The 16566-nt window shown below is 34.6% G+C and overlaps 2 protein-coding genes across 3 annotated transcripts in view; one reads left to right on the top strand and one right to left on the bottom strand.

Moving 5' to 3' along the window:
- LOC128987427 (probable cleavage and polyadenylation specificity factor subunit 2) overlaps positions 1-9105 on the bottom strand; it is a 52613-nt gene extending 43508 nt beyond the window's left edge. The window contains exons 1-5 of one of the 2 annotated variants that reach the window (XM_054408278.1): positions 9002-9105; positions 6812-6966; positions 5295-5454; positions 4795-4900; positions 236-481 (exon numbers count right to left, since the gene is read on the bottom strand). In XM_054408278.1, coding sequence (XP_054264253.1) covers positions 236-481; positions 4795-4900; positions 5295-5454; positions 6812-6960 — 661 coding nt within the window. In that variant the 5' untranslated portion in view covers positions 6961-6966; positions 9002-9105. Of the gene's footprint in view, positions 1-235; positions 482-4794; positions 4901-5294; positions 5455-6811; positions 6967-8817 lie in introns of both variants that reach the window. The other variant, XM_054408270.1, reaches the window with a different exon arrangement.
- Positions 9106-12894: 3789 nt separating this feature from the next.
- LOC128987442 (uncharacterized) overlaps positions 12895-16566 on the top strand; it is a 50338-nt gene continuing 46666 nt past the window's right edge. The window contains exon 1 of the mRNA XM_054408291.1: positions 12895-13025. Coding sequence (XP_054264266.1) covers positions 12960-13025 — 66 coding nt within the window. The 5' untranslated portion in view covers positions 12895-12959. The remainder of the gene's footprint in view (positions 13026-16566) is intronic.

Genomic DNA, 16566 nt, shown 5'->3' on the forward strand with positions numbered 1-16566 from the left:
TGCGAATCAGAGCTCTCAACAGACATGACAGCCTTTTCACTTCAAATCTTGAAAAGCATCAGTCTGCCATTTTCAAATTCAACCCTAAGTACAGTTAAAATTAAAATAAATGTAAAGATTCGGCAAAAATGTGATAGTTATGGAAAAAACAGAAAAACATGTCCAAACAAAGTAAAATAATTAACTTTAAAATAAAATGCTAAAACATGTAATTATGTTAAGTTGGTGAACGCACTCATAAGTTTCTCATCCCTAGCCCTCCGACGAGCTTGCTGGTAAGTGGCGTTGAATGCATCTGTAATGAGCAAGGACGGCCTTTGAAGACGTTCCAGTTCACATCCATTTAAGTGTCGTTCTTTTTTGTGATTGAAATCAACAGCATAGATAATGTCCTCTTCTCCTACTTTGACTATTTTCCACATTGTACCTCCTATCATGTGACCAGCTGGTAATGGTGTTATTGTTATACCGTAACCTTTTCCTGAAAAATCAACAAATTATTAACAAAGGGTTTTCATTTGAAATATTGCATGAGTTTTAGGAATTTGACACCCTAATTAGCTGTTATGTACATATTTAAGTGCACAAATAAGAGAAGGAAAATACAGCTAGCCAATAAGTAACTCATGTCTTTCAACCATTGAATTACTTCAGACAAGCTAAAAAAACAACTAATAATCCTATCCTATCCTATCTATCTATACTATAATATGAGTAAAGTTTGCCTTACGCACAATGATTTAAAAACGACTCCTATGATTTCCTCGAAATTGTTAGAAATATCCCAGTTTTATGGCTAAAACAATATTCATGCCAGGCTCTGTTCTGATAAAAATTTGCTTTTCATTAAAAATTTAAAATGAAATTTTAATATTTTTAACATTAGTCTTATGGACTGTCAAGTAGCTATGACAGTTTTATGAAAATGTAAACACATGGATTGTAACATATGCATGCTTGTAACAAATAATCCATAGTACAGTAGCAAATTACAAAATACAGTACCATACAAAGGAAAAGTAGGTACTAGGGATGGACGGGTCCCGAAATTTCGGGAACATTTCGGGAAAAAAATATTCCCGATTATCGGGACGGGATTACATTTGATTCGGGAATTTTTCGGGACGGGATTTGGTCCGATCGTCGGCGATTTTGCCACTTCGCGAGTGCCGATGACGCCGCTATTGCGAGCGATAGGTCCGCGAACGCAGGAGACGAAGTCATTTCGACGCACCGTGACCGCGGAGTCCTACCGACGATCACGCTGTGACCGCGGAGTCCTACCGACGATCGCGCCGTGGCCGCGGAGTCATGCCGACGATCGCGCCGTGACCGCGAGTCATACCGACGATCATCCCGTGACCGCGAGTCATACCGACGATTACCCCGTGACCGCGGTCATTTTGACGATCGCACCGTGACCGCGAGTCACAAGTTTCTATAGGTACCTGTATATTGTTACCCATTCTTTGGTTTTTATAGATCAGTACCACAAACGGTAAAAATTGATTTTGTATGTATTTTTTTGGTAACTGCAATACTCAAGACTTTCTTTTTATGCACAGAAAAAATCCCGTCCCGTCCCGTCCCGAAAATTGGGAAGGAAATGAAAATCCCGTCCCGAACTAAAAATTCAATCCCGTCCATCCCTAGTAGGTACATTTCTATAAATGCAATTGAGCATTGATTATATAATACATTTGGATTGTATGATGTATTACTAACCAAAGGGATAATTATGACTGTTCAAAAACGTCAAGGGTTTTACTGCAAAACATTATACATTAATATTGAACTAAAGTGTAAAGGAAAGGCCAAGGTGGTTTGTAGTTTCCGACGGATAGATGTGTTATTCCACAATCCCGTGATAATAGTTGTGATGTTCGGCGATCCCAGTGACTAACGCAACAACGATCAACAGATGTTATGTATCATGAGTTTTTATATTGAAGTTTATTATAGAAATTTTATAGATTGATTGTCCACATGAAAAAGTTTGTTAGGTAAGTTATGAATGAGTGGATGTCTACTAAAAACAAATTGACTTTTCAACTTAATTAATCGTAGCAAAACTGAAAATACTTGTAGGCTTAACTTATAGGTTTTATTTTTTTACCTCTAGAACAAATCAAACACCTCAAGCAATGCTCGGTCCCCTAGTATTAATCTAAAACAAGTGCATGTACGGGCACACTTTTTTTCTGTCCATGGGTTTTTGATTTTTTCTTTAATATGGGGTATTTGGCCACGATAAATCGATTTGAGTTGGTCACAAGGCCGGGAAAAAACCAGTTTTTGTCCTACAGCCCTTGAAAGGGGCACATGTTATCGTCAATAACTTTTTGTCTAAAGTTAAGAAAAACAGCTGATATAGATTATTTTTACTGTCATAATTTTGATTTCCGTGTAAACAAAAATTACTTTATTGTCACGTTGTTTACGTTTGACGTGGCATTAATGCACACGACGCGTGTCCGAACTGATCCACGGTCAGAGGGTAGTTCTTTAACATCCAAACTGATCCATAAATCAGGCAGGTAGAAAATGGGGTTGCAAGAAATATCCAGTTTGATCCACGAGGTGAGGGGGATAGACCTATACTCCCCATAACCTACAGGCAGCCTTAAACACACTATTCCATAGCATTTCATTATTACTGCCCATTATTCAAAACGTCAAAAACTATGAGATTTCAGTTTAAATAAGTATACAGTTATGTCAGTGGTTTAGTATTAAAAACGAAATGTTATTACTCAAGTCATTAGCCTACTGCAAATTAATCTAAATGCTATGATCTATCGAACAGGTGTAATTAGACACACATGACACAGTTGATATTATTTCAGCGATTAAATGTGTTTGGCTTGTATTAAAACTATTTTTGTAAATGATCAAATGTGTCTGTTCAAAACAAGCAAGGCTCGGTCTCCCGGTACTAAAAGTAAAATTTTAGCAGAAGATAAAATAGCTCATTTAGTTTCAGAAGTATACACTTCACTTACTTCACGTACAAATAAATGGTAAAGAGAACAAATTTAACTTATCCAACTATTTTAAATACCCAGGCTAAATTTATCAACAAGTTGTTCCAAACAATGCAAACCTTGGACTATAATCTGTTCACAAAATTTTGGCAGATTGAGGGGAAGTTCCCTTACCACTTTTAGCGAATTTTCCTATAGGGAATAAGCTATTACCGTAGTACTCATGGTAAAACCTGGATCCGGGACCGATTTACTTTTTCGTTTTGAGGTCCCTAGAGGCCAAAAACACCATCCGTTCAAATTCATATATATATATATATATATATTTATATACGTGTCTGTTAGCGCGATAACTCGAGCAAAAATCATTTTATTTTGATGAAATTTGGTACAAACGTGTAAACCTACGTTTATTCAAACGAGTTCGTGAACCAGCATGATTGGACTATGGGAACAGGGGTTTATGGAGAGTTTTATGGGGTAAAAATTGGTTTTTCCCATTTTTGATCCTAAAAACTTGAAATTTAGCATTTTCTTTCCAAACTATTTTGTAGAGCTTAAAATAAAAAACCAAATAATTTGGTATATTGAAGCGTGGTTATGCGCCTAAAAATTACGGAAAAAATTCCAAAAAACTGTAAATTTAAAATTCCCATGTTATTCTAATGGAGAATAAGTAAACTAGTAAACTGTTGTAGTTTGCTTGTTTATGAACATATTTTGATCAACTTTGGAAAATGCATTCATTTTATACTAAACCATCAACATTTTACAAAAAAAACACCCCTTTTTACCCTCCCTGTTGCAGCAAACCTAAGTACTTATTAAACTAATGTTATTTAAATAGGGAATAAATGTGATATTTTTAAGGAGACATTTTAGTGTAATCCAATCAGGCAAATGGAAATTCGCTTAGTCTGCAGGTTTGCTGCGGCGGGGGTATTTTCTCCTTGATGTATGTTGCAGCTGATTGACTTTTTGACAAATCTCAGTTGTTGAGCTATGTTTTAATAGGTAGGATCAAGACATGGAACGGATAAATTCCTTCCACTAAAATTCCCTGAATTTTGAAAACGGATTATAGTTTAAAATGTCCTTCCACTGAAACCCATAATCACAAAACATATCTTAAACATTAGCAGTGAAGCACTTCCTTCATGGTTCATGAGTAATAAAAAGAACAATAAGATACAAAAGTGCTCAAAAGCACGAGCAAAGAAACCATTGATAAGAGGGAGGATTTCCTTTTAACTGTAGTAACTGATGTCACAGAAATAAAAAAAATATATACTAAATAATAATCAACCTTCAATTCTAGAGCTTTTTGTACAACATTTCTATCTAGGCCTACATAGGTTTGTAAATCTCAACAATAGGCCTACTTATGTTTTAAAAACAAAATCAGTTAAATAAATTCACGTGTTAAGCGCAGGAAGCGCGATGTGTCAATTTTAAGGTCAAAAAACTTTTGCATATCACGGGAAAGTAGCGATATAGTAGCACAAACCAGCCTGTCACTGTACCAATTCTATCCGCTCTTTGCTTCCCGTCTGTAGAATCTAAAATCATTATGCAGATATATCTCTGTCATCCATTTATTGTGCTAAAGGTATAATACTTTTGTAGGCCATGCAATAACCAGTTTATCTCATTTCAGACATCTTTGGAGATGATTTAAATTTATTTACATTTTTAACACTTTAACTGGGAGAAGTAAAGTGACACCAAAATGCTAAGCTGAACTGAACTTGCAGGTAACAAATTTGGTAGATCAGATAAAAAAATATTTATATAAATATTTAATTTTTACCTTTCATATTTACGCTCTGATTATATTTCAATTGGACGATTTTGTCAAAAGCTGCATCTACATCATCCAAAGTAAACATATCAAACTCTTCCATGTCATGTCGAGACTGAAACAACACCAAAACTAGCAATGAATTATTTCAAGATCAGTTGTTATTATGCAACCATATCTTAGACTTTGAAGAGTGCGAAAGCTTATCAGCCTATCCTCAATTTGCATATTAGCCTACACTTGAGCATTGTTCAGACACATTAAAAATGATCTATCAGGACTACACTACTTCACTAACGTATGGTCTTTTAGATTGTTAAAGTTTGATGAAGATAACTGATAAAGAGACTGATAACTGAGGATAATTTCGTTGTAGATAGTGAAAGAATAAGTCTGTCTACAAAATTTTCAACAAAAAACTAAAGACAATTTCAAAGGATGATAGGCCTACTTATCATTTTACTTGAATTGATATAAGATCATTTCAAAGGAAACATTTGAATACATACCTGATACAAGTCGTACATAAACATTTGTCCCATCTTATAAACAGGAATTGTTGCATAGATGGGACAGCTGAGTCCACATTTGCCGACTATGTAAGGAAGTGCCCCTAAATGTAGGGGATCTGGATAGGACAACAAAACGGCATCTATTTGGTTCACATGCCTGAAAAATTCCACTTTATTTTAAATTTTAATCATTCAACATTTACAAAAATGCAAGATATTACCAACTTTAAGCTCTTCCACCACAAACAGCATTTTAAAGTTATCAGGAAGTAAAGTGAATACTGTTTTATGCTATTTTCCAATGTACTCATTGTAATAGTTTACCCCTGAGCTGGTAGGCCCTAAGACAAATATTTATTATTTATAGTGGTTAAATTACCTTTTTATTTTCATCCCAGCTCAAAATAGTTGAATAGAATCTACAAACACGGTTTCAACGAAAGTTGGATCATGATCGTAGAGAAGTATCACATTGTTGTCATAGTAGGTTGTTTGGACGTCGTCAATCTCAAACACAAACACACTGGGACTATGTACAAGTTCCAGTGTTTGTGTTTATGTGAGTTTAACAATGTCAATGCGATCGACTATTACATCAATGTGATATTTCTTGACATGACCTCCTTCATTTTATGTTGTTTGTTGTCGTTCCGTATCGGTATGACAATCAATAAAAGGATAAATTACCTGTGTCCGCCGGTTGATCCTAATGTATCCTATTACAGGAGATGCATTTCGGCAAAATTAAATGGGGAATCTCAAGACCTTATATTAGTACTGATGATGTCAATGATAATGATTTAATTTTGCCGAAATGCATCTCCTGTAATAGGATACATTAGGATCGACCGGCGGACACAGGTAATTTAACCTTTTATTGACCATGATCCAACTGGCGTTGAACCCATGTTTATAGATTCTATGGAACTATTTTGAGCTGGGACTAAAATAAATGGTAATTAACTTAAACCGCTATAAATAGTATGTTTTAATGCCCTTAACAGACTTCAAATATTTAAGACTAGTGAACGGAATGCCTTTTTTTTATTAGTCACTATAAGTTACCTTGTTCTAGAATCCACCTATCATCATGTCAGTGTCTATTCAAACAAAATGCATGCAGTAGGTTTTAAGTCACCGGCCTTGCTTTGGTCAAAAATCCTGTTAACTTATAGAGAACCCAATAACAGAAAAATGAGAGAACATTAGAGCTTATAGCAAGGTCAGAACCTCACATTTATACACAGTTCCCCCTGCAACATCCCTGCACAGCAGCATCCCTGATAAGGCTTGCAGCACTGCATCATCATCATTTCGATGACAAGTTTTCCTGTGGTGTAAGGCTTGTGAAAGATATTTCATATTAGCGAATGGTCCATAAGAGATCATAAGACAGCAACGAATATGCATTTCAAAATTAGCTAATTTGAGGAAATTAACTTAGGCTAAATTGAACTGTTTATTCAATGTTTCTAAACTACTATTTTTTTTTTTCTTTAACTAGTGTAACTTACTTTTTTAACTCTTTGATGAAATCCTGGTCAAAATTTTCGTCCCATCCACAATCTAGTAATATTCTAAATTCATCTACTTGCAAAATGTAACACGGTGGTGATTCATCCATAGCACCGGATAGGACATGAACTTTAATTATTGAAGTCATTTTTACCTGTAAAATTAAAAATATCTCTAGATGAACTTAATACATAGGCTAGTCTATGTTGAAGATAGAACATAACGACATAGCCTACTATTATATTTAGGCCTATTCAAGAAAATTTCCTAAGCCACTAGATTCCAGGACCACAGGTGCTTAAAATTTCCCTAGGTCAGGAGCGCAAATCTCCCCTATTTCATGCTGCCCCATTCTTAACCTCCCCCATAACTTAGCCATCTGCCCCTTCCCACACTGAAAACAAAATTTCAAGGATTTAGGTAGGCCTACACCGTACCTAACTTACTTAGTCTAAGTAAAAAAATAAATTAAAAAAATAGCCAACTGCCGTTAAGAAGTCTTTAGTCACAAAATAATTCAATGAATTAAGACAAGATATCATATCATCATGACAATAATCTGTGATCGTGGCCCTATCAAGATCATCCCCAGACATCGCGAGAAATGTTTAACACCTCCCGGGATCGCAAAAAATTAATCCACCACTCCCTATGACCACTAAGAAATCGTTAGTGTCTCCTGTGATCAAGGCAATTTGTTGGCATTCTCCCATGGTCACAGAGACTTCATCATCGCCTCACGTAATCGCGGCATATCATGACTGTCTCTCGTGGTTGTGAAGACATGGTTACCATAGGTATCCCACAATCATGATGAAATTAAGAGCATCTCGCACTGTTGCGAACACATTGTTGTTTTTACAAACAATTAATATCCCCGCTGAAGCAACCCTGCAATAACTTAGGCCTAAATAAAATTTCCCAATTCCTCTCTAAACCATTTTGAAGAGCTTATACAAACAAATATTTTATCAGCCTATATTGAAGTGTTTTTCTACCGCTAATAGCTACGGTAAAATAAAAAAAAAAATGAAAATATAAAATTCCCATGTTGTTTAAAACTTATGATGAATAAGTAAACTTGTTGTAGTTTGCTTGTTTAAATTTAGTTAACCAACTGAGTTAATGTGAACTCGCAACTAGTAGAACCTTGATAACAAGACTCTTATAGGAATTATAAAATAAGACTTGTTGTAAGAATATATTACTTACGTCAATCAGCTCATTAAGTCGTGAGTTTCACCTCAGTTTACATTAGATAATAGATAACTGAGGTGAAACTCACGACTTAATGAGCTGATTGACGTAAGTAATATATTCTTACAATAATATCCACAGCTCAGGGGCTTAACAATGAATTTAAATAAGACTTGTTATCAAGGATGACTTCTTATCGAGGTTTGCAATAACATGTAGAGGGGTACAATAATTTCAAGGGGATTTAAAAATGACCCTTATAATCAAGGGTGACTTGTTGGGTCTTGTTATTCTACTGTATTAGGTCTAAGTTAGGCCTACATAGAAACGGGCTCCTTGAGTTAGACCTAGGCCTAGGATAAGTGCCCGGGTAGACTTCCTGTTGTCAAAAACAACCGAATGAAAATATCGATCGTTATATCGATTATTTCATTCAATAGGCTATATCGTTTGGTTAGTTAGGTTAACCTAACCTAAACAACCAAACGATATATCAAATAGTTCTTAATTCTGTTGTTTTTGACAATAGATAAGTACGGAAGTGTAACTTAGGTCCCCAAGCGCCCTTTCTTGTAAACTCAGACGAGCAACAGTAGAAGTAACTGGCTTAGGACACAGGCCCAATACTTTTCACCAAGGCTGCCTGTCACCACTGTAGATTTGAATAGTCCAGTGTAAACATAGCCATGAAAATTTAACTTACTTAGGCCTAAGTTATGTCAATCATATTACCTATACAACCAATAGGATACCTAAAGTAGGCTAGTACACCATTTTCCAGATAGAAAAATTAATTAAGGCTACCTACAATTAATTCAGGTCTGTTGTTGGAAGATTTTCTAAAACATCAGTTCTGTTTTCAAAGTTAATAGGCCTACTCCGGCTAGGTTAGGGCCTAGTTGCTTCACACCTTTGAATAGCCACTTAAAGTAGTCACATATACTTTAAAGATAACAGGCATACTTCTTTAAAAATTACAGAAGAATGATTACCTAGTCTGTTATCAAGTTATTTTTATGTGTTTATATTCACTTCAACAACCTACAAAATTAACCTAGAATTCCGATTCCTAGGGAAGGGATTGCCATTTTGTTGCCTAATGAATGCTAATGCTAGATAGATACTCGAGATGGAGATTGTTGACTGAATGACTGATTGATTGAGGTTTGGTTTGGGTTTTTTTTTGTTGGCTGGCCGCAGATTGCAGACAAAAAAGCTCGGAAACATGAGAACAGCCAAATCTCTCGTGTGTCTCAAAGCGCATAATCCCCCAGTACCTAATCAGGGTCGCCGGAATTCTATCATCCCCAAGGCAAAGCTGACGTCACTATGACGTAGTAACAACCTGAGCGCTCAAAAGTTTGTTCGCGGGCGGAATTTTACCCCCGCGGATTTGGAAGTCTAATGAAAATAGACAGAGTGAGAGTGTGATTAATTTGATTAGATATAAAAACCTGAATTTTACCCCCTGTCCATATAACTAGCGTTTTTAGACAACTGAAGATGTACGGGCCGGATTTCCCCCCCGGGATTTCTACCCCCGAATTTTTACCCCCCGGGATTTTACCCCCCGAAATTTTACCCCTTGGTTGGATATAGAAATTATTAAAAACTATTGATTTTCTTATTTCCATTTTTATTTAATTGTAAACGTTTAATTATTAAGTATAGCCTATCTTTATTTATTTATTTTGTAATCTCAACTGAGTAAACAGAATTCGCTGTTTAATTTTGATCATATTAACCAACAGTTGGCTTCAATGATCGAATCCTGATACTCGTATCTCAAAATTAAAATTTAAAACCTATTCGATTAGTTGATGTTACAAATAAATTAACAATAAAATGTCTAAACTGGTTAACTATTAAATTAAAACTGAATGAAGAGAATTAACCATTATCACTAATTTATACATCTGACCAGGGGGTAAAATTCCGGGGGTAAAAATCCGGGGGTAAAAATCCGGTAGTAAAAAACCGGGCCGTACATTTTGAGCTGACCTCATGAAGGGGGCAAATAAATAAATAAATATTACTTTATTGTCACATACACAGGAATACATTCCAAATTTCTAGCGCAGCTAGAGGAACAGGTGACATTGTCAAATATGCATGATATAAAACAAAGAAAACATTAACTATAACGGTAAAAGTCCGGGGGTAAAATTCTGGCCCGTACACTCTAGGTTTTAGCGAATTTCCCATAAAGGGAATAAGCTATTTACCGTAGTACTCATGGTAAAACCTGGATCCAGGACCAATTTGCATTTTCGTTTTGAGGTCCCTAGAGACCGAAAACAACATCCGTTCAAATACACATATATATATATGTCCGTTAGCGCGATAACTCGAGCAAAAATCATCCGATTTTGATGAAATTTAGTACAAACGTTTAAACCTACGTTTATTCGAACGAGTTCGCAAACCAGCATGATCGGACTATGGGAACAGGGGTAAGGTAAATGCACCAGTAGCTGACAGTGCTCCAGAAGCTGACAGTTTGAGTTTCTTTACATTATAATGTGGTCTCTTAAAAATATTTACACATGATTGCATTGTTAGAAGAACATATGTTTATTCTTGATTTGTTTACAAAAAAATCAGTGAAATTTAGCCCATACTCGCTGAATGGTGGTGGTTTGAAAGCGACCCTGTCTGTACACATCACATTTAGTCGATTCCCTTAATGAAATTGTTAAGAAGGTAAGTTTGGTTTTTAGTCATTTCGCTAAATTTCTTAAATAGTATTAATGATTAGGCTCATTATTTTTATCAATTATACCTTTGTTGACAATTTCATGATAAAATTGGGGTGTTAGGGGTTTTGGATTAAAAATTATATCAATGTCAGGCTTTGGTACACAAAAGCCATACAAGTTCCAATAGCTGACAGGGGATATTTGCTACTTGCACAATATTAAATTGGTTTTACCCATCGAAATTTGCATGCTATTTATAATTTATGTGATCACAAATTTTTATAAAATGATTTTAATTTTTTAATTAATAAGCCAAATTATCTAAAAAAATGTATATATGTTTTTAATATAAATAAAAAATATATATATATATTTTTAATGTAAATATTTTTTATTTTAAAATATGTAAAATAAATTTTCTTAATAACGTTTTACATGATTTTATAATTTAATTATTAGGTTAGATTTTATTTGTCTTATAAATTATAAAACCCTTAGGTTTAGCAGCTAGTACATTGTATAGTTCCAGTGTCAGCTACTGGGACAACTGACTGTCAGCTACTGGTACAAGCACTTTTTTCACTGTCAGCCACTGGAACATGTACAAAGGTTGAATTAAGTTTAAAAATGTTATAAAATATATTTAAAAACCCGTTTTTGTATGACAAATTTGAAAACTACACTAAATTTAGAATCACATAAAATCCGTAATATCTCTTTAGTTCCTATTTATTCAAAACCACGGATTATTAAGTGCGTATAGTTTCTTATACTGTCAGCTACTGGTGCGTTTACCTTATGTGGGGGGTTTTATGGGGTAAAAATTGGTTTTTCCCATTCTTGACACTAAAAACTTAAAATTTAGTCATTTCTTTCCAAACCATTTTGTATAGCTTAAAAAACAAATAATTTAGTATATTGAAGTGTTATAATGCGCCTAATGGTTACGGGGAAAATTCCAAAAAACTTTAAATTTAAAATTCCCATGTTATTCTTATGGAGAATAAGTAAACTGTTGTAGTTTGCTTGCTTATGAACATATTTTGATCAAATTTGGAAAATGCATTCATTTGATACTAAGCTATTAACATTTTACAAAAAACACCTTTTTACCCTCCCTGTTGCAGCAAACCTAAGTACTCGTTAAACTAATGTTATTTAAATAGGGAATAAATTGAGATATTTTTAAGGAGACATTTTAGTGTAAATCCAATCAGGCAAATGGAAATTCGCTTTGTCTGCAGGTTTGCTGCGGTGGGGGTATTTATAGTTTGATATGTTCTTATTAAATTCACAACCGTGAAAATATACGTTTTATCCATCGAACTGTTGTCACGAAACTCAAAAGTTCGCGGCCGGAATTTTACCCCCTGGTTTGGGACGTCACGTTTGCCCAGTGGGTAAAATTCCAGGAGGATAAAAACCCGCTACCCCCATAATCATGAGTTTGCACAGTGCCAAAATAAATACGAATTTTATTCTGTTTCATATTTGTTATCCCCATGAACCTTTTTTGTATAAAGAAAGCATTTATTAGACACTATGACACGGTTTAACTTTAGGATAGTCAATGATATTCTAAAAGTCGAATCTAAAAGGATTATATATATCATATATCTATTATATGTCAATACCAACTTTTACATCTAGCCTTTCCTCAAGTCATTGATTTATTTATTGACTGAAGAAACTTTGGCTAACTGTTTCATAAGAATTTATTTACTCAATGCTTTCATTTGGGAGCTGAAAGAACCTCGTTGACTAGCGAAATTCTCTTTCAGTCTTTACTTTTTGGGACCGGTGGTGTGGTAGTGGCACTGAGCTAAAATTATAACTGGAGGTAGCACTGCCATGGCAGAAGTCTGTCAAAAGCGAGTCGCTGATTTTGTTAGGTTGGTATAGCAGTAAGCTTTTTTACCATAGCAATAACATGGCTTCTTATAACTAGGTTGGTATAGCAGTGAGTATTTTTGTCATACTTGAATACTTTTAATACTTTAATAATTTTCTTTGAAATGGCGACCATACAAAGTAGGTATTTTAAGCCAAGTATAATAATAGCCATAGCAATAATATGGCTTCTTATAACTCACACCTCACGCAAACATGGCGGCTGGTGACACGCATCTTTGACATTCAGTGCTACCTCCAGTTAGAATTATAGCTCAGTGGGTAGTGGTGGTTGTGGTGGATTCGTTCGTGGTGCGGTGGTGTCACTGATTCGGCTCAGTCAGGCTCAATGTTAAATTAAATGGCGCTTTCCGAAATTTACAGCGTTGACAGTTTGCTGAGGAGTTCCAATCCTCCTTTCAAAACGGTAATTATATTTATTATTATTACTACTACACTTTTCTTAGTGTCAGGAAATTTGTACTATAAAGGACATCTTGCGTGTTTGAGTCAAATTTTGTATGATTAAAACAAATTTCCATCATAATCAATGACACCTTTTTGGGACCTAAATTTGAGGTCTTGAGGTGGCAGTTTGTCCAGTTATTTAGATACATCTCTATTTATTAATTTTCAATTTTTTCAACTGATTTTGAAAGAGTGAAACGTAAGCAATTTACTTTATTAATTAGACTACTTAAAGAGTCATTAAAAGATGTGTTAAAAGTCTATGCTTATACAGGGTAGGGTCTGCAATACAAAGTTAAGGTGGGGTCAGTGAGTCCATATTAATAAGTGTTAGCCTAATTAGCCTGGGAGTATGTTGAATAACGTAAAATAACCCAGAAGACAGCTTGAACTATGATTTGCTCTTTTCAGCTTTTGAGGTCAACCCCTTACAGTAGGCAATATTATATGCACACTTTAAGCCCATCTCTTGAGGCTGCATTGTAGGTAGGCCTAGGCCTAAACAAATCAATAGTTTCCCATTGGTCTGTGAATTTTCAATAGTCATATAGGTATCGTATAAGCCTAAGATAGCTTGCAACCCAAGGCGTAATTAGGCTAAGTGAAGGGAATTGAAGGAAACATCTGGTAGGCTACCTAAACCAACGTGCCTGCCTCGAATTCTCTTTGAAGTTTACCATAGGCCTAATTAATCTCCTACTGTCATTTTATTAGGCTAACTTCGAATTCATTGTTGACTTAAAAACTAGGTTAGGCTTAAGGCCTACCTAACCTATTTATAAACTTTAGTCATAGGCTATTATTTGGTCCAAACGTGTAAACTTACACATATTTACCCTATTTGCACTGGGATTTGATGTAATTTTGATATGTCTACTTACAGTATTTTTAACGCTGAATCCAAAAATGCAATCAGTTTTGGTCGGAGAGATTCCTAAGTACAGTTATATAATTAATATTAAGCTTCAGTTTTGTTGATTTATTAACATATTTGTGGTATGGACGAGTCCAAGTTCTAGTGGCGACTAACACTAAAAGGGGTGGAAGGTTTGTGGAGTGGAAACAGCTGTCAGTTGTTTACATTCTATACTAAACAGACAAAACCACAGACGACCCCAAGAGAGCAAAATCAGAGTTACAATATGCAATAACTTAACTAGATTAAAAAAAAAAAAAAATGGACTTTGGCGCTGTTTATAAAATACAATAAATCAACTACCATACATAAACTAGGTATTAATCACATGAACATAAATTAAAAAAAAAAAATAGAATTTATTCACGTAAAATATCAGTAATAGAAGCTAGACCACTGCCGACATGATCATCGTCCTCATTCCAATCCTCAACCATTGACTAATGCCTCAACGTCTGGTAATGAACGTGCCATAGTGCATAATCCCATAGTAGGCTACATAATCCCATTGTGTCTAAAAGTGAAAACGTGCCACAGTGCATAATTTAATGTATCAGCAACTAATAAATGATGTTACATAATCTAATCTAATCCAACCTAATGTTTAAATCACATTTTATGTCAATAAAGGCATGTGAGGAAGATAGGTCGGGTTTTATGCGGATTCGTGACTATATTAAGTCCGTTGAAGTGAGGTTAGATTAGGTAAGTTAAAGGTTAGGTCATAATGAACCGACTCATTAATTTATGCAAAAACAGTCTGGAAGTTGCATAAATTAATGAGTTGGTTTATTATAACCTAACCTTTACCTTCCTAATCTAACCTCACTTCAAAACACTTAATCACAGAAAACGTACTACTATAACCCAGAATGCCAACCGCATGGTAAAAATCATTAAGCGGTTTGAGAGAGCTTTGCCTGTCAATCCGTAGGCAGCGCCTCCAGCGTTGCCATGCAATAATACAGTCACGAATCCGCATAAAACCCGACCTACCTTCCTCACATGCCTAAATAAGAACTGATTATTTGGTTTCAAAACGAATTGATTTGATTTAATTCCGCATTAGATCAAGTATAAACAGTTGTTTGCTCTTCTCACTCAGTCCTCACTCCTCACTCTTCACTCAGTACGGACCCGTCCAGACCACGCCATATTACCATTACCTTCAGTACCGCTCAATTATCCTTAGATTCGTAATCCTAACCTTACAACGATAAACGTATTCTTTCAATGTTAAAGGATGTTAATAATTACGTTATGTTAAAGTATTCTAAAGCCCCGGTGTTAGTGTACAAACTCTCAATGAGTAGTGCTCCGACAGCGCAAGGCATCAAAGGTACGAATTCACAGCCCAAACGAGTTAACATATCACATTTTTTTTCATTCCAACATACAGATACATTTTTCCCAAAAACAAACAGCTATTTTTAAATTTTTTTTAAATTTTTTTTTTAATTTTTTAAAAAATTAAAAAAAAAAAAAAAAAATTTGTTTACAAAATTTTTAATTTTAAATAGCTAGTGATTATTATCTTATTTTTCCACACCTGAATGCAAATTTTGGTGAGAATCGCATTACCCATTCTCCCTGTGAACTGGTACCAAAGATTAAAAATTTACTACTTTCAAGCTCCATATCTCGCTTAATATTCAAAATAAAAATTTTTTCTTAGATATTTGTATCTCTAATTTTTAGTACAATTAAACAATAACAAAAAATCAGACATGAAAATTTGTGACCAAACACCCTTAACTAACTTAGCATATGAATAAAAAATATTTTATCAATAATGTTTATTTTTATTACACACATTTGTTTAGTAGGTACCTACCTAACTTAAGCATGCAAAATTTGAAAATCCGGTACTTTCCTGTTAAAGGGAACATTCATTATTATCGATGATTTCTTTCCGATACATCGATATTCTATTTTTGATCCGATAATGAACGAGATGTCAGCTGACAACTACGATAAGTAAATATTGTTCGGTATCAACAAACAATTTAAAAATATTATATTGAAATGAAAATGTCCTAAACTAACCCTACCTAACCAACCAAACTTGCTGTAAAATTTCCAAATTCCGTTTCATATTACTCACATGTCTATTCTGTTATCAAACGAAATTTTGAAATGATACAGCAAACCCAGCAAGTTTGGTTGGTTATGTTAGGTTAGTTTAGAACAGTTTTACTTCATTTATGTTTTGCCTAAAGTGTCAATTTGTAATTTAAATGTGTTTGAAAATATTAAAACAGAAGGTATGGATCATAAAGGAAAACAAAAATATTGATATATCGAAAGAAATCAGATCGATAATAATGAATGTTCCCTTTAACAGGAAAGTACCGAAAATCCTACCTTGAAAAACAAGCTTCTTTTTAGTGTTGAAATAAATTGTCTTCAGAGCGTTTTGATGTCTTCGCGTCACTCAAATGCGCTATATAAGTTAACGCTAATGCCATATTATGCACAAGAAAAGGAAAGAAGTCTAGGCCTACAGTTTTTCTTAATGCAAAATAAAAAACAAAGATAACACCAAGGGTCATTCCATATCAAATCAACAATGCTCTCAACCTGA

The sequence above is a fragment of the Macrosteles quadrilineatus genome, unplaced genomic scaffold (genome assembly GCF_028750875.1).
Source record: "Macrosteles quadrilineatus isolate MER2022 unplaced genomic scaffold, UCM_ALF_1.0 Scaffold_1__1_contigs__length_201487025, whole genome shotgun sequence".
NCBI lineage: Eukaryota > Metazoa > Arthropoda > Insecta > Hemiptera > Cicadellidae > Macrosteles > Macrosteles quadrilineatus.